The following is a 23,824-nucleotide window of genomic DNA, read 5'->3' on the forward strand; positions in this document are numbered from 1 at the left end:
CAGGGGTACAAGGGACGGAGGACACTGTGGGTGACCTCGACTCTACGCAACTTTACAGAACCAGTCGGCTGTTCAAAAGCTTTGGATGACTTACCTTGACGACCCTCCCGGATGAGGGCAGCCCCCTCCCACCGCTGAGCATGCAGACGCACCTGCAGCCTGAGGGCAGCCAGGGACGCCGGCCCTGTGGATGCCACCGCCGGCCCTCGTTCAGGGCCACCCTATGCCCCACGGCCCCTGCCTCTGCCCTCGCCAGGACCCACGCTGCCTCCTCTGGTCTGCTTCCCAAACTTTGCCCACCTTCTCACAGCAGTGGGACCCGATAGTGAGGCCGCCCCCTCCCCAAATTCTCCCACAGCAGCGACAGCCTTCTGGACCGTGGGGACCCAGCCCACCCACCCTCCACCTTGCCCCACCCGGAGCCGTCCACGGGCACTTGGGCCCTGCAGTTCCCAGACGGACCCTGTTTGACCTTTCACCTCCCCCTGGACCGCCGCCCCCTTCTCCTTCAGGTCAGTGAACAGCACTCCCTTTGCAGAGACTTTCCTGACCGCCATCCCTCACTCCTCATCCCTGTCTCTGTGGCCCCCGCTAGACTGTGGGAGCTGGAAGGTCTGGCTGGTCCCGGGTGAATCTGAGGGGCTGAGAAGGCTGCTTGGTGACCAGCCAGGAAGGAGGTGACATTTAACCTGGGCCCAGGGCAGCCGGTTTCTTCCTCCACCTTTGGACCTTGAATTCACCAGGCCAAATCGTCTCTCATGTCCTGGTGAGAGAGACACGGTAAAGGGACAAAGTAGCTGATTAAATAGTTAATCCCACTAGCGGATTGTACATAAAGAAGAAAAGTACAGGGACTTCCCTGGTGGTGCAGTGGTTAAGAATCCGCCTGCCAATGTAGAGGACACAGGTTCGAGCCCTGGTCCGGGAAGATCCCACATGCCGCGGAGCAACTAACCCCGTGTGCCACAACTACTGAGCCTGCGCTCTAGAGCCCGCGAGCCACAACTACTGAAGCCAGCTCTCCACAACTACTGAAGCCCGCGCGCCTAGAGCCGGTGCTCCGCAACAAGAGAAGCCACCGCAATGAGAAGCCCACGCACCGCAACGAAGAGTAGCCCCCGCTCACCGCAACTTGAGAAAGCCCGCGCGCAGCAATGAAGATCCAATGCAGCCATGAAGACCCAACACAGCCAAAAATAAAATAAATAAATTTATTAAAAAAAAAAAGAGAAGAAAAGTACAGGAGACCCCTGTAAGTTAATGATCACGCAAGAAAGCAGGTTTGCTTAACCACAAAACCAAGCAGACTTGCTTAGCAACAAAACCATGCAAGAGAAGCATGAGATATGCCCCAAAACAATAAAACAGTGGTGGCCTGAGACCCACATCCTGTGCAGAGAGCTTAGTAAGTTACTGATTCCTAGACACGCTCCTCTGCCCACACGAAAAACAAAAATATAAGGAAAGGGTGACATTATACTGAAACCTGAGATGATTTACCATTTTTAGTATGTGTTACTGCCTTTTTGTTCATTTTCATTGCGCCATGACAGTCCCGGCTTGACCACGTAGGGACAAGAGAACTCCTCTGCCTGACGTGGAGGAGGAGCTGATGATGGAAGCTTGGCATCTACTCAACAATGAGGAAGAAGGTGGTCTTCTCCCCCTCCCCACTTTTCCTTTGATTGTAAAACTGTAGCCCACTAAATTCTCGGGGGTAGCACCCTCTTGCCTGCCCACTTGCCCACAAGTGTCCTATTCTAATAAATCACTTCTTATCTATCACTTTGCCTGTCGCTGAATTCTTTCTGTACTGAGACATAAGAGAACCGGAGCTCCTTGGAGCCCCCTGAGATGCATTTCAGCCGTTTTAGAGGCACTCATGCCAGCAGTGGAAGCAGGGACAGCCCAGTGTTGGCATCATCTCTCCATCGGGTCAGCGGTGGTTTTCTTGCTGCTGTCGGGAAAGGTGCAGGAGCTCAGGGAGATGGTCAGTACACAGGGGACGGTCAGACTTAGAGCGTGCCTCACAGGCGAGGACAGAGAGCCACGCGTCTGCAGGCTCACACAGTTCCGTCCACTTGGCTTTTCTAGTTTCAGTCTCAAACCTGCCTCTTCCAGGCAGCCTGCCTTGCTTAATTCCTTCACCCATAATAAACACTTGGTTTGAAGCATTTTGTTTCCTTGTCAAATGGGGTGTGTTTGAGGGTAAATGTCCCCTGAGGGTAAGGATCCCTCTACTACATTCTAGAGACTCCCTTGCTTGCCCATGACCACTGATCATGAAAGTAACAATGATGCCATTAAAAAAATGCCATTTAAAAAAATACTCTGCTAGGGACTTCCCCGGTGGTGCAGTGGATAATAATCCGCCTGCTAATGCAGGGGACACGGGTTCGAGCCCTGGTCCGGGAAGATCCCACATGCCGCTGAGCAACTAAGTCCGCGAGCCACAACTACTGAATCCGCATGCCTAGAGCCTGTGCTCCTCAACAAGAGAAGCCACCGCAAGAAGCCCATGCACCGCAACGAAGAGTAGCCCTCGCTCGCGGCAACTAGAGAAAGCCCGTGCGCAGCACGGGCTTTCTCTAGGCAACGAAGACGCAGCGCAACCAAATATAAAATTAAATCTTTAAAAAAAAAATACTCTGCTAGTGCTCTGTATTCAATTGTCTCATTTAATCTTGGCAAAACCCATGTGAAGTGGGCTCTACTACAAACGGACAAACTGAGGCATGGAGGGCTAGGAGAACGCGGCGAACTTGCCTAGGGCCGTAGCGGGAAAACTAAAGCCCAGGCCCTGACCACCCCACTCCTCCCAGCCCCGCCTCTTGCCTCCTGTTCCTGCCTTTTCCACTTTCCCAGGATCTTTCCTTAACTCACCCTAACGGGCCTGAGTGCCTGGCGGGGAGAGGCTGCCGCTCCCAGTCAAAGGTGGGGAATCCGGGTGCAGAGATGGGAAGAGCCAGGCCCCAGGGCACAGAGCCTCGGGGAGGTGGCCGGGACAGCAGCCAGGTCCCCAGGTGGCACGTGCCCTGGGTCGCTGCTAACCAGCTAAGCAGCAAGCCGAGTTTTACACCCCGGGGGCTTCCAGCTGACTCTGCAGAATTGGGCTTGCCCACATACCTGGCCTTCCTCCCTGCAGCTCCTCCCGCCAAGACCCTGCGGCAGAGACCAGGACGAATTCCTGCCACAGTGCCCAGCACCCAGCGTGCCTCCTCGCTAACTACAATCGCAGCAGCTCCGAGAGCAGACCAGGATGAGGCAGATGGGGAGCTGTAAAGCCTTTTTTAAAGGGGCAATAAAAGTTTTGGGTTTCAGATGGTCTTACTGGGGAAGAGAATAACAGAGACAGGAAATTTCAGTAGCAGACACGACAAAGGCCACAGCACGCAGACTGCCCTCAGACGAAAACACCTCCGCTTGTGCAAACAGAGGACGTCCTGGCGGGGGTCCAAGTGCTCCCCCCCTTGCCATGCCAACCTCACCCCAGCTCCTAGGGGAGGCGGAGGGGTCGCTACAATAGACTGTTTTGTCTACTTGTTGTAAATGTTTATAATACTTCTCCACTGGGGCCGCTGGAGGTGTGGGCCCCCCTCCCCCTCGGGGCTCGGAGTGTGTGGGCGCCGGGAGGGGGCGTGTGCCCGGGCCTGGGGCTCGTGTGTGCCCGGGCCTGGGCATCAGCTGCTTCTGCTTCTCGCCCTGCAGGGTCTGGAAGCCAGGCCCAGGCCCCGGGAGACTATTGCAGGGCTCCAGCGTGCCCCCTGCCCCCCGCCGTCCCCCACCAACCACGCCGAGGCCACAGCCGCAACTGGGCGCTGCAGCCCCTCTGCCTGTGTCGCTTGGTTTAACCCAGGATGCCCAGACCCACATGTCCAGGGAGCTACCCATCCTTTTGTATTCTGTAGATGTGCTGCCCCATGGCTAGCCCCAGCTGCTAGCCACAGGGGCTAGATGCCCCATAAAATACCAGACGCTGGGTTACGTTTGAATTTCTGAGGAATAGTGAGTCATTTTTTAGTATGTCTCCTTAAGTACATCCCAAATTTAAGACATACTGAGGCAAAATAATTATCTATTGTTTATCTGAAATTCAAATATAACCAGGCATCCTGTATTTCATCTACAACCCTACACATGTGGCTATTTAACTCAACTGACATTTAAAGACTCAGCTCCGCCAGCCACATTTCAAGTGCTCACCAGCCTGTGTGTCAGACGACCGCCGTACAGGACGGGTAAGCGTCTCCACTGTTAAAGCAAGCTCTGTTGCACAGCACTGCTCTAGGCTTCCAGTAACATCTAGGGCTACGTTTTCAGGCGCTCAGCCTCAGAAATCTCAGGACTCAGGGACCCCTAGTCCTTCCCCCATCAGGGCTCGGTGGGAAGGGCAGTCCTGTCTGGAGCCCAAGATGGCCCAGGATGGCCTCAGAGGTGCTTCCCGGCACCAGGAGCCTGAGTCTCAGATTCCAGGAATATGAAGACCCCAGGGCTCGATGACACTGGGATTCGGAGGTGTTTGAGTCTGAAGACCATGACCCTTGGTCCTTGTTAGTCTTGAGGTGTCGGGGTGACCGTTCGGGGTGGCTGCCTCCCTTTCCGTTCCCTTTCCTGGGCACTCCCCTCCTGGCCCTTGGGTAGAGCCCCCAAGATGCCAAGTGGGCCTTTGAGCCAGAGGAAGATGCCTCTGGGATGACTGGCAAGACCCTGGGCATGGCCACCAACTCAGTGGTCAGTGTCCAAGGGATGAAGGCCAGCTGCCAACGTCCCTGGCCTTCAGTGTCCTCATCTGCAAAGTGGGCTCAGGACCTGTACCTGGACCCTCCAAGGGGTCTCTGTGGGGGCCAACCCTGTTCAGGAGGGGCGCAGTCGGGCCTGGAGCCCGAGAGGCAGACAGGGCTGAGGGCTGGAGTGCGCCTCCTAATTGTCCATGACTTGCAGACTTGGCCAGGCTCCCAGACAGCCGCATAAATCAGCGCGGCCACAGTGAGCTGCCTGTTGGTGCAGCCCTTACGGCTTGGCGGGCCCCTTGCCTCTCCCTGCTCGGGAGCATCTGCGGCCTCCAACTTTCCATGTGCTGCCGCAGAGCTGGAGGCGGGTGGTACTCGCTGGGGGGGATGGGAGGGGGGCAAGAGGGAGGTGGTGGGCAGAGGCGGGTGGTTGGGGGAGGGGGGGTTGGGGAGGGAGGTGGTGGGCAGGGGGGAGGGAGGTGGTGGGCGGGGGGGTGGTTGGGGGAGGGAGGTGGTGGGTGGAAGGGGGTGGTTGGGGGAGGGGGGGTTGGGGGAGGGAGGTGGTGGGCGGGGTGGGGTTGGGTAGGGAGGTGGTGGGCAGAGTGGGGTTAGGGAAGGGAGGTGGTGGGCAGGGGGGAGGGAGGTGGTGGGCGGGGGGGTGGTTGGGGGAGGGAGGTGGTGGGCCGGGGGGAGGGAGGTGGTGGGCGGGGGGGTGGTTGGGGGAGGGAGGTGGTGGGGGGAGGGGGGGTTGGGGAGAGAGGTGGTGGGCAGGGGGGAGGGAGGTGGTGGGCGGGGTGGGGGTGGGGGTGGGGGAGGGAGGTGGTGGGAGTAGACCAGCCACCTCGCAGATGCCATTTCTGGAGTGATGCCCCCTGGCTCCCGCCATCCCACCGTGGCCCCAGAGTCTGCCCCTTGTCTCACCAGCGGGTGCTGAGACGGGAGTCTCCTCTTGCGGGTACGGGAGACGGGACCAGAGGGGAAGTCCCTGGTACAGGGCCCCAGTCTCTTCATGTGTACGTGTGCGTGGCGTGTATATGTGCGTCTGTGTGCGCACGTGTGTGCTCACACCCCAACAAGAAGACCAGAAGCCAATCGAGGCAGCACCTGCACCCCCTTCGCCAGGCACAGAGCTGCCTGGTGCAGAGGCCCCTCCGCGCCCCGTGCCCTCCCGTGGGGACAGGTCTGGGTGATGGCCCTGAAGCTGTGAAGTCTCAGCTCCCGCCCCGCCCCCTCCCCCCATGGCTTGGTGAGGACCCTGAGTGCTGGTGGGCTGTTCTGTCGTTAACAGGCTGTGGGGACAGAAAGGGGCTGAGCCGGGGCGAGGCTGCCGGTGTCCAGGGCCCTAAGACGTGGGACCGCTGGGCACTCAGGGAGGCCGACAGACAGCGCCCTGGTCGGGGGTCCGCCTTGTCCCCAGCCCTTGGTGCTGGAGCCAGCTCCCTCCCGGCCCCCGAGGTGTGGAGGAGGTGACTTCAGGACAAATCTGGGGCCGTCCCACGTGGATGTGGGTAACTGCACCACCTGGCAACACAAAGAGGCCCCAGACAGGTGTAGGTAACTTCCTGCCTGACAGATGTGCCCGGATCATTCGGCAAGCAGGAGGCTAGTGTCTGTGAGGTGATGTCTGGGAGGCCCGCTCCCGCCCGCACCCCCGGGCCGGTGCAGACAGGCCCTGGATGGGAGCAGGCTGACCTCTGCCCTCGGCGGAAGGCGAGCCCTTCCCCGTGAGGCCAGCCCGGCGGGCCCGCTGGCCTCCGCTCAAGGTCCTGGCAACCAGGCCCACATTCCCAGGCTGGGCTGGAGCTCAAAGGCCCTGAGGGCGCTCCCACCTCTTGCTTGGGTAGCTCCAGAGCAAAGTGGCTGGTGTAGTGTCAGACCGGGGACAGTGGGCTGGGGTCCAGCTCTGGGCTTCGAATATGCCATCATCCCTGACTTGTTTTGATAATTAGATGAAATGACGAGTGTGAAGAGCTTGGGCATTCAGTACATGGAAACGGCTTGATTCAGGGACCCGGCTGGAGGGACGCCAAGGGGCGGGCAGGCAGGCCTGGGGCGGGGACAGAGTGGCCCCGCTGGCCCTGGCGCGCTGAGCCCGAGGGCAGAGGTCAGGAGTGGGAATACCTGTTTCCAAGGGAAAACAGATGGCGTGGGGAGCACACGGGACTGGGGTGGCGGCAGAGCCCCTTTGTGGCTGGGACCAGGCGAAGAGGGAAGGGGGTGGGGGACAGACGCTGGCTCCGGGGTTCTGCAGACATACCCACTCGTCAGGACCTTGGCCTAGGAGAAGGGAGAAAGTTCTTTTCTTTCCAGCATGGTGCTTAGTACCCAGTAGAAACCTAATAAGTGGATTCTCAAGAAGCACTCAGCGGGGTGCTTCCCACAGCCCTGGAGACCTCTCAGGATCTGCGGAGGGACGTTTCTCCAGGTCGGGAAGGATGGAGGACTCTCGCCAGGCCTGGGATGGGGCAGGGCAGGGGCTTGGGGCCGGGGCTGCACAGTTAGATACAAGCACAGCAAAGGGTGGAGCAGTCCAGCTTGGCGGGGGGCCCCGCGCTTCCAGCCTTCTTGTTGACCTTGGGCAGCAGCAGGACGAAGGCCATGGCCAGGGCACAGTGGTAGAAGCTGTGGACGTAGGTGTAATCCCAGTCCTGCAGGGGAGGAGGAGGACCGGTCTGTGGCCTCAGCCCCCGCCCTGAAGCCCATCTTCCCTCCAACAGCCCCTGCCCCGCCCTGGGTCCTCGGCCCTGTGCCTCGGCTGCGGGCCTGGCGTGACATGGCACCTGCCAGGAACAGGGGCTCCTCCCCGACCCCCTGGCTCGTCCTCGGGAGTCTGGTCAAGTCCCCTCCTCCAAGAAGCCTCCCCTCACTGGCCAGCCCACGGTGGTCTTTCCCTCCACCAAACCCCTAGATCACCGAAGGTCTGTGCCAATTCACTGGGCCTTTGATGAGGCGGCTGGGGCGCCTCCCTCCCCCCTCCCCCCCTCCCCCAGCACATCCCTTCTCCCCGTCTCCCCTCTCCCTCCCTCCTCCAGGTGTGCCTCCTGCCCCAGGCCCCTTCCGGGCTGTGCACCTCATCAGGTGCAAGCCCTCTGTACTGCCCTCGACACAACCCCGCGATGCCATGCCGGGGGTGCCAGGGAAGGACCAGACCATGACTGGAGGGAGGCACAGTAGTGGGAGGCGCGCGGCCCCGCTCAGCACCCAGCCAAGCAGGCTGGTGCTGACCTGCTGACCGGGGCCCTTGTGGGTGGGCTGCTTCCCAGTCCCCCGCCAGGTACCTCAAAGAAGAAGCGCAGCATGAGGGCCAGCGCCCCGAAGCAGAGGCCGGGGCCTATCTGCTGGGTGTACACGCTCTTGTCAGGATACAGGCGCCTCGTCTCCTTCATCTGCTGCAGCTGCGGGGAGAGGGGCCAGAGGAACGCTCTCAGTTCGCAGCCTTGGGCACTTGCACCCTGGGCATCCTCAGGTGGGAGATGGGGCTCAGGGAGAGGCCCGGACGCATCTGGCCCAACGGCTGCAGGACCCAAGGGAGACCCCGCCTGGGTGATCGGGCTGTGGAGGCCCTGGGCATTTTGACCCCACAAGGACCCCCTGCCCCGTCGGCCTCTTGGGGTGAAAGAAGGCCACCCTTTCCAGCCAAAGGAGAACCCGAGGGGACCAGACACGTGGTTATCTACAGCCAAGGGGTATTGGCGGCGTGGGACCTGCCCGCCAGCGTGGCCATGGCGGGTGGGAGATGCGTGTGGCCATCCCTGAGAGACCTCCACTCACTTTCAGAGTCGACAGACTCATAGTAGCATTTCTTAGACACACCCGACCAGCATGTGAAACCTGCCATTCCTCAGATGCTGATGCCTAGAGTAAGGCTCAAGTAGGAGTTTAAATACATGGGTTCACATACACTAAAAAGATGAAGTAAATGCGGGTCCACATCCTGAAAACCCGAACCTCTGGGGCCAGGGCCTTTCAGCGCACAGGATGTTTTGGATTTCAGCAAGGTAAACGATTGCACACATGGTGGACGGTGGATGTCCCTGGCGGGTAGGGCTGCTCCCCATAATTGCACCCCCCCCTGCCAGCGGATCACACAGAGACCATGAGTAGCTTCATGCTGGGTTGGGGCAGGTTTTGTCACCAAATGAATTCTGAAACGATGCCCGATTTTTCAGTTTTCTGAAATTTTCCATCGCTGATGAGGAATCAGGACCTTCAATGTCGCGGGTGGTGTGTGGGTGCAGCTAAGGGAGCGTGACTCTGGGGGCAGCCGGCTGAGGCCCGGAAGCTCTCCTCCAGCCAATCCTGCCCCAGGTGGCGCCCGGGCCCCGCTCCGCAGCCCCATCACCCATCTCTCTCCACTTCCTGTCGCTGAGAGTTGCTCAAGAAGGGACAAGCCTCCGGGAGAAAAATCAACCCTCATTCCAGGAAACAACTGCCCTTGAAAAGCCAAAATAAACTCCACATTTAATGGTCTAGAAAACACAATTTGAGCCCCAGATGCAGGGAGCCAGGAAGCCCTCTCGGTTCCCGTGGTGCTTCGTGGGGACACTGGCGAGTGACCGCTCTTCTGGCTAATTAGAATCCAGCCCGGATTCAGACCCGGCCAAGGTCTGCAGGAGGAGCAGCCTTCCAGGGCACAACACGGGGCCTTTATCCCACTTCCTGCCAGGGAGGGAGCGAATTATCAGCTCGGAGAGCGCTCTGTGTTTACGCATTCCAGAATGTTAATTAACGTGGCCCTTCCTGGTCCAGACAAGTCAGACCCCAGCACACTTCCGCCCCTCTCCCCTCTCCGAGGGGCCTCCCGGGTCAGCGCGGGGCCAGCTTGGCTTCCCCAAGATGTGGTGAGAAAGAGGCTCCTTCCCTTCTGCTCGGAGTCAGGACCTGGCCTCACGCTTGTCCTGCCGTGACTTCTTGTTAAATTGCTGACCTCTGAGCCTTGGTTTCTTCACCAACCAACTGGCAAACTAAATCCTCTGCTCTCTGGGCGGAGAGAGGAGTGGGGCGAGTTTGGAAAGCTCACCACCAGAACTTTATTTTCCCTCCCCAGTCTGCACCAGCTGCCCAGCCCGACCTCTTTCCCCTGAGAACCGCCCTCCTGCTTCCCAGGGCTTTGCTCTGGTCCCCGCAAGGCTCAGTTCCTTCCCTGCCCTGGGGGCCCAGGAAGTACCCCTGGTGCACCCTGCCCGAGCATCCCTCTTTCACTTGGGCTAGTCTGAGTGGGCTTCAGTCCTTGCGGCCAGGAGGGCCTTGTTATGACAGAGGGTGCGGGGAGGCCTGGGGAACCATGTGTAGAAGGTCTCGTGGTGCCAGGCCCCTGGGTGCCCAGCGAAGGGCCATCAGTCTGGCTCAGGCTGCTTCCATGCTCACGAGCAGTTCCATCTTCCGGTCGACCTCACACCACATCCTCCCTGTTCATCTGAACCAAGCTCAAGCCTCAGCCCCACCAGGAAGTCTTCCCAGATTAACCCAGGCCACTTCCAATTGATACTGCATCTCTAAACCAGCCATTCTCTTCAATAATAACAACAATAAAAATAATGACAATAATAAATAGTTCAGCACATTAGAAGCCAGGTTCTGTGCCAGTCCTTAAGATGCGTTATCTCAATTAACCTGAGAACCAACCCTATGAGGTAGGTACTGGAGTGTAACACGCACTTTACAGATATGGAAACTGAGGCAGAGCGGTTAAGTGACTTGGGTCAGGTCCAGAGCTAGTGAGTACAGACGTAAAACAAACCGGGTTTGCATGGCTGGGGCACCCGACGGTCATTTTCTATGTGTTAGCTGAGGCCCTGTGTCCAGCCTGCCGACCCACGCGGCTGGAGGTAGATGGAGACCCCAAGGGGGAGGAGTCACCGTCAGGGGAGGGTGCCCCTGACCGTCGGGCTCGCACAGTACGCACCCACTTGGCCGCGATGATGAGGACGGCTGTGCCGATGGGGCCCGAGTACACCCCGTAGCCCCAGCGGTCATGGTAGATCCGCACAGCGATGGTCAGGACGCCAAACATCACTAAAGTCGACCGCTTGGGCTCATCGAAGTCGGCCAGTGCTGCCAGGGAGAGAGCGGGGTGAGGTGAGGGGCCTCCCGTGCCCCTCCTGGCCGTTGCTCCCCCAGGGGCCCTCCCTTCGGGGTCCGGGTGTGGTGTCCCCTCAGCCAGGGAGACCCCGTGGCCCAGCCTGGGCCCCCCCAAGGTCTGAATTGCAGCTGGTTTTAAAGGACAAGCAGACTGCCGCTTTCCCGTGGACAGAGCAGCCTGGGCTAGGCTGGCGGGAAGCTGCTCGAACACGGAGATCAACGTGCGGGTGTCCGGGAATGAATCTCCCCCATGGGACCACTAGGACGAAGACGCAAAGACCGCAGCTAGGATACGAGAAAGATCTGGGTCCTGCACAGGCCTGCGCCCATAGCAGGGAGTCCCCCCGTCTAATGGGGACCGTGTGTCCTGACATCGCCACGAGTCCATAGCAAGTGAAAAACAGTCGCAGAACCATGTGGTTTTGAATGATCGCATCTTCATAAAAACCTGAGCTAAAAATTGTGTGCGAGCCTCAGGAACAGTGTTGGGGGCGTAAACTCTGAATGCGAGCAGCGGTTCTCGGGGGCGGGGAGGGTGGGGGCAGAGCGCTTCCTTCTTTCCGCTGTACGCCTCTGCTCAGTCTGTCAAAACAAGCCTCTACTAAATGTGCAATTTTAAAAGGTTATGGAAAATGGGAATCAAGGCACTTAAGTGCTGCGCCTACTTTTTCACAGACTGAGCCCCACTCTGAACCTCAGGGTAAGGAAGGGGGTTCTCAGAGATGAGAGGGGGCGGGGAGGCAGTCAGCGGGCTCGGCTGGCTGAGTGCATGGTGGGCGGCGGGGGACCCAGGTCCCGTGTGCAGGGCTGGGCTGCCGGGGGGCGGCCACTCACCCATCAGTGACACCCACATGCTCAGGGCCGTCCCGTAGACGCTGAAGTACTCCAGGATGTCGTGGCGCAGGAAACAGAGAACCGACAGGCCGGGCCCATTGCAGGCGTGGTAGAGCTGCCGGGAAACCCACAGACGGTCGGTCAGCAGGGAGAGGAGAGCTCTGGAGCCCCGGGGCCAGGCCTGGGCCCCGAGCCACGGCCCCGTGAGCTGGGACCTCGGGCAAGTCACTGAATGGCCCCATGGCTCTTTTCCCGTCTGAAACATGGGGGCGCAGAGGACTGCTCCCCCATAGGGTCTTGCGGACGAAGCCCGCCGAGGTGGGGACCCTCCCATGTGATCTACACATTCCCTCAACATCCAGGTCTGCTGAGGCCGGAGCCTTTTTCCTTGGGTACCGGTCTGCCCTGCACAGGCCAGTGGGGCCTTCTCTCCCACAATTTACCCCTCTGACCACCGGGCATCTGAAGGCCTAGGGGGCTTGCGAAGACTCAGGTGCTGAGCCTGCCCTGTGGGTTGCCCCCTCAGCAGGTCGGAGTTGGGGGTCAGAGATTTGCTTCTTTAAGAGGATCTCGGGCTGATCTCGGGATGCCGCCAGAAGGGAGCCCGCTTTGAGAACCACCTGCCTGCAGCCCTCAGTTTGTTTCTCTAAAGTGAGGGCAGATCGCAGAGACACTCCCACCCCCCGCCCCCCGCCCCCGGGCAGGTGCTGAACGCAGCATCCTCTTTGCCCCCCCGTCCTCCCCCACACTCCTACAGTTGTCTGCCAGATACCTAATTTAATAGCAATTTTAAAGCAAAATGTCCGTATTTTCAAAGCTGTCAACTTATTTCTGGACAACCGTCTCCTCTAGCTTACACATTTCATCATTTTAAGTAATATTTAATGACACGATGTAATTATTTTGACAAGCTCAAGGGCATAAACAAGCTTGGAGACCAGCACAGTCGACTCTTGGTTAGCCCAGCTCAGCTGGATGGAGAGGCGTGCAGGAGAGCAGCCCACATCTGGAGGTGCCAGGGATGCTACGGGTGCGGGGGGGGTGAGAGCCCTGGGTCATCTGGTGAGTCGAGCAAGTTGAGGTTGATTTAGAGCTTCCACTGGCTGCAACTTCACGTGAACTAAAGCTAAGGTGCACCTAGGAGGCATTAACAGACATGTAGTGTCCAGAACAGGGGAGGGGATGGTACTGCTCCTCTCTGTCTGGTCAGAACCCCCTAGAGATCTGTGTTGAGCTTTGGATGCTGCACCCTTTGAAGTGCCACTGGCAAAGAACAGGTTGGAGGAAAGGAATCAGGCGGTGGATAGGACTGTTTAGCTCAGCAAAGAGAAGCTTCAGGTGGGGCATGATCAAGGTGCTCACATCTCCAGGATAGAGGAGGGAGAAGAACACTTGTTCCCCATGGCTCTGGCAGGCAGAGCCAGGCCCTATGAGTGACATGGATTCTCTTCTCCTGCCCTCCTGCTCCTTCCAGAACTACTTCTCCCCCACCCCCAGCTGAGCCCTGCTGTCTCTGTACCCATTGTCTCTCTTATGTAGCACAGATCACGATGTACGATTAAAGGCTTAATCACTGAGATTCTGGACGCGGTCTGTGCCCTGTCACCCGCCTCGTCCCAGCCTAGAGCTGGCTCACCATCGGCCAAGTGTTTGCCTGTGAACGCAGTGTCAGGGAGGCTTTGGGGCAGTTTGAAGGAGAGCTGGCCCAGGAGGGGCCTTTCCCCCCAGGCCCTCGGTTCACCCCTGCTGGAGAGGTGGGGCAGGTGAGACTCAGGGGGGAACCACCTGCCAAGGAGCAGGGCGAAGCAGCAGTGGGCCCTTGGCCTCTGTGCCTGCGAGGCCTCCCTCCCTCTTCCGACCGAGCAGACCTGGCTCTGCGCGGCGCTGGTGGGGAGCGCGGGTGGCAGGTGGCTGGGCGCCTGGCAGGAGAGGGCACGGCTTCCGGAGGCCGGCCTGGCAGGTCCCGGCCGTGAGCTCCGACAAGCGGCTGATTGCCCCTAGGGCTGGGGTGGAGGGCTCCTGTCAAACGGGGACGAGAGCCCCTGTTCCGTGGGGTGGGCCAGGGACTCCACGTGACACAACGCGCAGCACGGGTCCAGCAGCTGTCACAGGACGGTCCCGGTGGGAACACAGAAGACTCCACGCAGGAGGCAGCAGTGGCGATGGTGCCTCTGGGGGCTCTGGGAGGAGGGGCCTGAGTGTGTCTTTAGGCCGGGGACACTTGTCACCGGACGCAGCTGTCCCTGCCACTCTGGCTGGGCGGGGCAGGGCTGGGTGGGCCTCTGAGGCCAGCCGCGGAGGCAGCTGTGGGGTCAGCTCAGCCCCGGTGGGGAGGGGTGGCCTGGCGGTGACTCTGGTTTTGGGGGCGGGGTCCAACATGGGCCTGGAGGACAAGACGCCAGCTCCTCTCCCCGGCCCTGGGCCCTTGTACCCACAGAGAAGCCCCCTGTCTGCCTGGCTCTGGTTTCTCATCTGCCGGGCAGATCTCCTGGCCCTCACCCAAGCTGGGGTCCCGTGAGGAGCAAATGAAATGGCTTTCGACAAGATTCCTTGAATGAGCCGGGAGGCCCTGCTGCCTGGGGAGGGGGGCTGCCCGGGGTGGGGGGGCCACACCGTCGTCTCTCGCACGGCTGGCACTGCCACACGGAGTCCGGGAACCCTCACCTCCCCCGAGCATGCTTCATCAGGGAGTTGGGTTTAAATCAAGGCTGGGTCTGAGGGAAGATGATGGAGGAAAAGAGAGTGGGGCCCCTCTGGGGGTCCAGCAGCGAGGGTGGGTGGAAGGAGCCTCAGAGGCTCACAGACAGGGAGGCAGGAAGGCACTAAGATGTAGAGAGATGATGGATGGATGGATGGATGGATGGATGGTTGATCAGGCAGGTAGAGAGGTGATTGATTAGATATATGTATAGATGACTGATAGAGAGATAGTACATAGATAAGTAGGTAGACAGACAGACAGACAGAAGCTAGAGGGATGGATAGATAGGGCCAGAGAGACACATGAGGGGAACAAAGCTAGGGAGGGACACCAAGAAATTTAGAAAGAGAGTAAATTCCGTGGGGATATGGCTCCAGAAATCAAGAGGGAACCAGACACAGAGCGAACCAATATGAGAAACACAGAGGGAAAGAGACCCACAAGGAGATGGGGGAGGGGGACAGAGAGAGAGAGAGATAGACAGACAGCCAGACACATAAATAGAAAGAGAAAGAAGGACTCAGAGAGAGACGTAGGCCCCAAGAAGGACAGACAAGCCGACGTGAGCAGGCCCTCCTGAACTGAGGCCAGCTGCAGAATCCTGGAACCAGATTCCCCTGGCCCTACACGTTCCCCGAGCCCTGCTAGCCCCTCCTGGGCCTGGAGTACCAGGGAGAGTCGGGGGTGGGGGGAGCAGGGGTGAAGAGGGGGAGCTGGAGCCAGGAGAAGACTTGGGTGGTTGGCAAGAAAAGGGGGACCTTGGAGGGGCTTGTCCCTGGCCCACTGTGGGCTTGGTCTCACTCACACCAATCCCAGAGTGACTTCCTGCCACAGTTGGGGAAACTGAGGTACAGGAAGGTGAAGGGGGGCCCCCAGCCCTCTCTCCTGGTCTCTGGGCTCTTTCTTTCACCTCCCCATCATCACCCAATACAGCAAAGTGGTGGAAAGACAGCCCCTGTCCTCCGTCTCTGGGAGGGGGCCCTGGGTGGGTCCTATCCCCAGGCCCCCGGACTTACCGCCACGAAGAACATGGTGAAGAGGTAGACCATGGCCTCCATGTGGAACTGCCTTTTGGCAGCAATGCTGACCGTGGGGAGGAACGCCAGGCTGCTGAGGGTGGGCAGGAGAAGTTTGGCCATGAGAGTCCCCATGGGCTGGGGGGGAGAGGTAGGTGCAGGCCTCCCGGGTCTCCAGGGCAGAGAAGAGAAAGGCAGAAGGCCCGCTGCTTCCACCAGGGGCTCCGGTGGCAGCTGTGGTTTAAATGCCCTGAAGAGAGGCAGGGGTGTGGGCACACATGTCGAGAAGCACATGGAGAGGGTTCAACAGCTGATGTACCATGTGATCAGCACTTGTCTCTGATTTTTTTTTTTTTGTTTTTTGTTTTGGATAGGTCAGAGGTGTTGATTCAAGGAGACCGTACTTCTTTTCTCTGAGGCAGCACCTTCGGAGAAGAGTCCCCTCTGAGCACAACCGCCAATGTCCAGCCACTTTCCATCCTGACCCCTGGCCCCTCCCCGAGGTGCTCAGGAGTCCAGAATAAGAAAGGAGCAGACTCTGCGGCTTGAATCACGCGTCCACAGGGGGCAAGAGGTTAGACGACAAGCCAAGGTTCAGCCGATTCTAACCACTAAAAGGACCCTGTAGATAAGTTTCACAATTTACCAGCCCACAGGCATGTCTGACTCCCCTGCTCTTGCCCCAGACAGGCTTCCTTGGTAACTAAACAAATGAAACTAACATTCTTTTCTATTTGGTTACATAGTTTCAAACCTGAAGCACATAGAACTGGACGATCTCTACCAGTGTCCCCAGCGCGAGGCTGATGCTAGCCCTCTCAGCATTCCTCGGCCTTCAGGAAATAACCTTCCTTTGTTGAAGAGGCCTGGGGAAACTGCCCAGCAGGGTCCCCCCTACACTGCCCCACTATCCTCTGGCCAAGGAACATGGGAGTGTGTGAGCTACCCAGGCCAACTCTCTCTCCCTGGAGGGACTACTTGATTAATTGCTTGACTGATTAATTCTTTTGTTTATTTGTTGCCAGCAAAAGAACAGCTTTTATTCCGTTTTATTTTTCATCATGATATAATGGTGTCGCCTACAACAAAATGCACAGATTTATAATGTACAGTTTGATGAGTTTTGACAAGTGCTGTGTGACCACCCCTGCATCTCCGTCACTCCAGGACATCCCTCGAGTCCCCAGCAGAGGCAGCCACTGTTCTGGTTTCTGCCACACACTTGACTTTGCCTCTATAAATGGACTCATGCGGTGTGCACTCTTTCGGGCTGGCTTCTTTCACTGCCCCGGAATGTCCCTGAGATTCACCCACGTTGTGTCCAGTGGCTTGTTCCTGTGGTCGCTGGGTGGCTACGCCGGATTTTGTTCTCCTGGGAATTGGAATCCGGAGTATGGGAACAGCGGGGGCGAGGCCGGGAGGTGCCCATGCATGTCAGTGCCCCAGGGAGAGGCTGCCGGCTTGTCCCACGCCCCCTGGGCCCGCTTGACCCACCTTTCCTTCCATCTGGGAGCTCCCTCACACCTTTCCAGAACTCTCTTTTTTTATCATACGTTGGCTGGGGCCATTTCTGCCGTTTGCCATGAAAAGTCCTATTCAGTACATGTGGTCACGTCATTCTTCTGCTTAAGCCCTTCCAAGGCACCTGCAGCCCTCAGCGTGAAGTCCAAGTTCTCCGGGGGATCGTGGGGCCACCTCCGCCCAGCCCTGTCCCCCACAGCACACCCCAGCCTCCACGGTACGCTCGGACTCCGACCCTCCTCCCGGCCTCCCCCCCTCCCCTGCACACACACTTCCCCCTCCTCTGACGTCTGTGGGGACGGGTCCCCACCCGGCTTAGGCAAGCTGGGGTGCTCTGCGCTGGCCCCCAGCACGCCACTCGCTCCCGTCCGGGCCTCCAGCCCTCTGTGCGGTGTGATTGGTACGGGGCTGCTTGGGGTGTGTGCCCACTGCTCCAATGGCCAGCTCACCGCCCAAGCCCGGGGCCAAGCCTGGCGTGTGGTGGGTGGTCAGCAGACACTGGGTGAATGAATGACTCTGTGAAAAGAATGAATGAAAGTCCAGGGAGGCGGGGCTGCAGGGCATTTCAGTCTGGCACTTAGGAGCCCCGTTCCCTCTCCAAATGGGAAAACCAGATCGTGCCGTGTGTGCAGCTCTGGGTAAGAGGCAGGCGACCCCCTGCAAGCTGGTCACGGGAGCCCTGATCATCCCGGCCCACCTCTCCGCGCCCCGCTTCTGCCCAGACCCAGCCCCCAGCCCCGGCTTCCAGGAGGAGTAGAAATCGTGTGGTGAGGAGATGGATTAGAGGTCAGGTGCTAGGAAAGAACTCTCCGGGGCGGTAAACCCCACTCAGAAGCAGGAAAACATTCCACAGTTGGTTTTGTGCATGACTCTGTGTGTGTGTGTGTGTGTGTGTTTTGCAGCTGTAAACTCCAGGGCCGGGGCTGCAAGCTTGGGGAAGGGAAAAAGAGAAGGGGGATGTGATGGAGGAAGCAGGAGGGGAGCCGCACATGTGTTGTAATGATTAAGGACCAAGGGGGCCGAGAGGGGCTGCCCCAAAGCAGGGAGACAGGTGGCCAGGCTGGGGGCGGGGGTGGCCCGAGGACCCCCCTGTAGAAAGGCTGGGACTCGAGCAGCCCTTTGGCGGGGGGTGCGGAGCATAGAATGGGGGTCGGGGTGCAGCCTGTGTGTGGCTCCCGTTGGAGACCTGGCCGCCTGGAGACAGGCCAGCTGGCTCGGGGGAAGGCATCCAGCTGTGAACAGGACTGAAAGGACCCTCGGTTCTCACTGGGGCCAGGGAAGCGATTGGCCTGGGGAGCTGGGTGGGGCAGAGTAGAAGAAGCAGGCCGGTTGCTTTGGGGGTGTTGTCCCCCCAGGCACAGGGTAGGGGGAGCCGGATCGGGCTGGGCTGGGAGCCAGCAGACACATGCTCTGGCCTCCCCGTCTTCCGGGCTCCGGTGGTCCTGCCAGCCTACCGGCCGGCCTCCAATACCCCACTCCACCCCACCCTCACCTGCTGGTGCTTGGGCCAAAGCAGACGCCACAGGCGGCGTGCCCTCCTTCTGCCAGGATGCCCTTGCCGGGCTTGCCTCTGCGTTCATATTGTAGCCCTGGGCCTCTCCTGACCCCTGATGCGGGGGGGGCTCTCCATTCAAACCCCCACTGCACTGTGTGTGTCTTGAAAACCATTTACACACACAGACATTCATTCAGGGCCGGCATGTGCCAAGCTCTCTTCCTACTTTGTCCCTTTGGGCCGTGTCAGCAGCTGAAGGCGGCGGGGGGGGGGAGTGGGGGTGGACGTCTCTCTCTGCCCATTTTACAGAAGAGGAGACTGAGGCCGGGAGAGGAGGGGAGACTGGCCCCTGGCGCGTGCTCCTAGCCGAAGCCCCCAGGCGCATCCCTCCTCTCCCCAGCAGGTGGCGCTGGTCCCAATGGGACCTGGCAGGGCCTGTCCCGGGCAGGGTTGGGGCCGCTGGCGGGGCAGCCACAGCCTGGGGAGCAGGGAGTGGGAGCCGACCCGCCCACCCTCCCCCTCCCTCGGGCCCCTCGGCGTGGAGCAGGCCGGTTTTATAGAGGTGCTGAAATGCCCGGAATGCCACACGGCTCCCACCTCCCGGACAGCTGTCTGTCTGCTCAGCCGGCCCAGCAGAGCAGGGCCGGCTGCTGCATTTGCATCCTCCACGTTTTGAACACCCGACCCGCAGCTCCAGAGCACAGCACAGCAGCCCTTGGCCCTCTGTGTAGGGACCCACTGAGGCCCTCCTGCCCCTGGTGGGAGGGGGTCTGGGTATGGATGCTCCTGATTCCTCCCTTGGGATCCCCAGGCTGGAGTACCATCCGGGGCCTCTGCAACTGGGGCTGTGACAACATTCGTGTTGGCCTCAGCTAATGACTGAAAATGAGCAGCTCCAGCTGCCTCCGGGCCCCTGAACACCAGCCAGGTGAGCCAGGCGAGGGCCCCGCCCCTTCCTAGCTCTCAGGTCTTCGTGTGCCCTCTGTCCGGTGAGCCTCAGTCTCCTCATCCGCAAAATGGGGCACCCCGTCTCTGTCTCATAGTGTCACGGAGGGCATAGGGACAGGCCCTGTGGCAGCAGAGGGGCTGTCCCGGCAGGAGGTAAGCCCCGCACAGCCGGGCTCGGCCTGCGCGCCTGGGCAGCCTGTGAAATCCAGGAGCTCAAGGACGCAGCTCCTGCCAGCCCCACTGCCCCTTGCCCGGCGGTGGTCTGTCCCTGGAGCTCCAGCGGCAGGCTTACTTCCCAGCCCTGACAGGGCCTCCCGGGGCCCCGTCCTTGCTCCAGATCTGGGGACAAAGGAGCTTCTTTCTAAACACCCCAAGTCCCCCCACTTGAACCTCAAGACTTGGCCTAATAGAAAATGCCAGTGCTGAGAAAGAGGGAGGGGGAGAACTCTATTTTGTGCTCCGGCCGGCTGACCTCCAGTGGTCTGTGGGGGTGGGTCCTCCCTAACGGCCAGCCCGGGCCCAGAGCATCTGCCCGGGGAGCTCACTGGCTGCTGGGCCTCCCTCTGGAGCCTGGTCCTCTTCCAGTCGCCGACCACCTCCAAACTGGCCACATGGTCCCTCAGTGGCCCACTCCCTGTTGGGTACAAGAGCTCTGCTGTCAGAAGGTGCCCAGGGTTGCCCCAGGCTCTGGGTGGGCAGCAGGACATCGGGGGACGGGGTAGAGGTTGTCACCCTCCAGGCCGTGCTGGCCGGCCTCTGGGTTGAGGACGCACTTCACAGGGGCCCTGGCTCTGGTCCCCGTATTTCTGAGCTCTGTTTCAGACACTTGGCTGTACAGGACAGGGCTCAGCTCCCGGCGTGACTGTCCAACCACTGGGACCTCCCAAACTGGTCATCCCATGGCCCACTGCACCCCTCCCCCACCCGTCCCTTCCCTTCCCCAAGTGGGCTCCTCCCCTTCCGCCTTGTTTTCCCACGCTTCACCTCGCTTCCCCTCAGAAATGTGCCCAATTTCCTGTTTGCAAGCTCTTCAGACATCCAGAAAGCTCTGGTGGAAAAATAATCTCCTTCTAAAAAAACAGGTGTCCACAGCATCTCTAGCCAGGGTCACACAGAGAATGGCGGGGACACCTCACCATCACCCCAAAGGACTGCCAGGCAAATCCACCCTTCCATGCACTGAGCACCTGGCTAGAGATGCTGGGCCCTGGCAGGTGCGAAGATACAGTGTGAAGCAGGAGCAGTCCCCGCTCTGTGGGGTCACAGCCACAGGCCGGGGAAGATCCCGCTCAGTGCGAGAAGCCAGATCAAAGTGCTGGGCCACCTGGTGGGCTTCCTGGAGGAGGTGTCCTCAGAAAATCATCTGGAGGGCCAAGCACGTCCGGATGGGTGTGAAAGAAGGGCTCCAGAGAGGGGACAGCGGGAACCAAGATGGGGGCTCCGAGCCATTTCTTTCAGTGACTCTCCAGGGAGCCCCGGGCATCATCAGAGCTGGGAGGCAGCAATTCCGAGGGCCGCTGGGTGACCTGTGGGGCTCAGTGCAAAACGGGGAGTCCCTTGTTCACCAAGCAGGACAAAACTTTCTCATTCCTCCAAGGGCCTCTCCCGAACAATAGGAGTGTTTTTATTTGCTGTTAATGTCGTGGAGTGAGTGCCTGGGACCCCACCGGAGACTGCGTCTGATCCTGGCTCCCCAGAGGGCAGAGGGCAGTCCTGAGAGGTGCAGGGGGTAGGAGGTCCCCCAGCAGAAGCTCTGTCTCTCCATCACTCCATCACCGCATCCAGTGTCGCTCCGAGAACACGAATTCTAAGATAACACGATTAAACCTTCAACACGGTGACGGCAGAGCATGGACCCCAGGCATGGCCTCTTCTGAGCCTGGGCTGCTCTTCCGGTCACCCACTGTGCTGCTGGTTAGAGGCTTCTTAGATACTCTGGGTTCTGCCGTCCAGGCCTGGCTGCGACCCCGTGAGGTGGGTCCCGAGGGCATCTAAGGCCCCGCCAGGAGGCCCAGCCAGACCAGTTCTCCAGAACTGACAGTGGCTCCGCGCTTGGCACTTGACGAGGCCTTCAGAGGCACCTCCTGCCTGTGCTTGATTCTTTATCACCAACCACCCCCTGCAATTTCTAGGGTCTTCAGGGGCCCTGGGGCCTTCCCTGACCCCTGATGTCTCCCTCCGAAACCCCCAGACCACCAGTGGACCAACCAGTGGTCACAGCTCCCTGTGGGTCTGGAGTCTGGGGGCTTGCTGGAGTCCCTCGGGGTGGGGGAGCCCCGGCCGGCTTCTGGAGGTAGAGGGTGGGGTGGGGGTGGACGTGTGGCCCGCCCAGGTCACACACCTGCTAGAGGTCCCAGAGCTGGGGGTGGCAGCCCGCCTCCCAGGCACTGTCCCGCTGAGCTAGGAGAAGGCGCTGGGGTGTTTGCGTCAGCTGGCTGTAGGGTCCCTCCCAAGGGAAACCGTTAGTCACCCTGGTGCTGGCTGGACGTGGACACAGCAATGCCGGGAGAGCTCGGGAGTGTGCCCGGGGATGCAGAGCCCTGGCGCTCGGCGGGAGGGGCGGGGGCGGGGGCGGAGGCCCCAGAGTGCGAGTGACCAGCAGTGTGTCTGTGAGGGGTCGGTGAGTGTGTGTGCATTAGCGTGTGCCCCTGTGTGTGCCTGCGAGGTTGTGTGTGTGCGTGCGTGCGTGCGTGCACGTGCACCAGTGCCGCGTGACGGGTTCCATCGTGTCTGCGCTTCAGCATGCTGACCCCAGGGGGCAGCGTGGACCTGGGTTTGAGTCTTGGTTCCACCGAACAACCCAGGGGCCCCAGGGGGAAAATGAGATGGATGAGACCTGCCTCCCAGAGGGCCTGGGGAGGATGAACGTGATACAAGAACCTGCCAGATGGAGAGGATGTGCTCAGTAAGGACGCTGGGGTCCCTGATGTGCCGCTCACCAGACGTGCGACCCCGGGCACCACCCAGCAGTCTCGGAGCCTTAGTTCCTCCATCTGTAAAACAGGGAGAGCAAAGATGTTGACCTCCTAGCTCTCAGCACAGAGGAAGAACTCGACGCAGGGCAGCAGGCGTTGTTGGTTTCAGGATCATCTCTGGTTGCTCTCCTCCCCGACCATTCCTGTTGGTGGCAGAATCTTCCCAGGGGTGGAATGATTCTCAGTCGCCCAGGGAGGCAAATGGAGGAGCTCGCCACAGTTCCTTCCGGCAGGGAGGGTGCAGGGAGGGGGAGGGCTTTCCAGGCGCCACTGGGAGCCATCTGCAGCGCAGAGGCAGGGGGATGGATGAAATGGCTCAGGGCTGCCCCACTTCCACCCCCACCGGGTGGAGGTGCGGGGAGGGCGGGCTCCAGGGAGCCTGGCGTGCAGGGCGGGTGCCTGGCGTTGTTTCCGGGGCAACTTGCAATGTCTGGGGTTCCCCCCTGGGTGCCCGGGGGCCGGAGTGCGTGCCGCTGGCTCTGTGCTCTGCTCCACGCTCTGACTCAGCAGGAACACAGGCTGGAGCCCCACGCCGGCCTGCCAGGGGCTGCCCAGCTGGCCCGCTCCCAGCCAGGCCGCCGTGCCCTGCCAAGCTGGTGCTGAACATCTGCAGAGTTCCGCGCACCTCCCCCCCACTGGCTCTGGCCATCCTAGCCGTCTGGTCCGCAGGCCGTGGGCACTTCTGTCCCTTCCCCGGAACCCTCGGCTGAGCCTTGCTGAGTCTCCCTCAGTCCCTCCGCCTGCTCAGGCCTCCGTTTCTCAGGAGAATCTCTCCAAGGCTGGCTGGGTGACCTCAGAGCATGGTGTCCCCTCTCGACCTCAGTCTTTCTGTCCGTAAAACAGAGCTATCGGATGGGATGCCTCATACACCCCAGACTCCATTCTGGGGAGTGGCAGAGACTGGGCCCCCTCTGGAAGCAGAAATCCGTCGGACCAAGCCTGGGGCTCGGCTTTGCCGCCGCCAACCTTCCCTGTGACCCCGGGCCAGTGGGCACTCCGTCTGGACACCCGGACACGCAGTCCCGCATTCTGGACCTGGGAAGGCGGCCTCCCTGCTCGTGGCCGCGGCAGCAGTCAGCAGGCAGCTGGGCCGGCCTGGCCGGGCTCCAGAGGCGCGGAGCGGGTTAAAGTGTGCGCCAGGCCGGCCGGCGGGCGGCGGGAGGGGGAGCAGCCTGGTGGGAAGTGTGAGTTCCTCCCTGTCTGCCTGACAGCTATAAAGGCCGCCGCGCTGCGGAGCTGCCACTGGGCTGCGCGCCTCCCGGGAACCCCCTCTCGTGGGTGCTCTTTGAAGTGGAAGAGGGAGGCGGCGAGGGGGAGGAGAAGGAAGGGAGAGAGGCCCAGCCCGCAGCCCTCTGCGCCCCGAGGCTCCCCCCGCACCGCGCACCTGGCGCCGCCTGCCCGCAGCAGAGGCTCGGCCCCTTTCTTCCGAGGACAACCTGCTGACCCCCGGCCAGGTAGGCCTCCTCCCCACCATCTCGCTTCCCACCGCAGCCCTGCCAGGGCACGAGATGCAGCCCCAAGTG

General features: G+C 60.3%; 2 protein-coding genes across 6 annotated transcripts in view; one reads left to right on the forward strand and one right to left on the reverse strand.

Annotated features, from left to right (window-relative positions):
* Positions 1-7,175: 7,175 nt before the first annotated feature.
* On the reverse strand, positions 7,176-15,497 carry MYMK (myomaker, myoblast fusion factor). The gene is made up of 5 exons (XM_061199656.1): positions 15,363-15,497; positions 11,646-11,760; positions 10,636-10,784; positions 8,009-8,125; positions 7,176-7,378 (listed from the first exon to the last, which is right to left on the reverse strand). Exons 1-5 carry the CDS (start codon positions 15,495-15,497, stop codon positions 7,229-7,231), a joined length of 666 nt encoding a protein of 221 aa, XP_061055639.1. The 3' UTR covers positions 7,176-7,228.
* An 8,023-nt stretch (positions 15,498-23,520) lies between these two features.
* ADAMTSL2 (ADAMTS like 2) overlaps positions 23,521-23,824 on the forward strand; it is a 34,423-nt gene continuing 34,119 nt past the window's right edge. For all 5 annotated transcript variants that reach the window (XM_061199630.1, XM_061199636.1, XM_061199631.1 and 2 more), the window contains exon 1: positions 23,521-23,755. The gene's annotated coding sequence lies outside the window, so the exon portion shown is untranslated. The remainder of the gene's footprint in view (positions 23,756-23,824) is intronic.

This window comes from Eubalaena glacialis, chromosome 9 (assembly GCF_028564815.1).
Source record: "Eubalaena glacialis isolate mEubGla1 chromosome 9, mEubGla1.1.hap2.+ XY, whole genome shotgun sequence".
NCBI lineage: Eukaryota > Metazoa > Chordata > Mammalia > Artiodactyla > Balaenidae > Eubalaena > Eubalaena glacialis.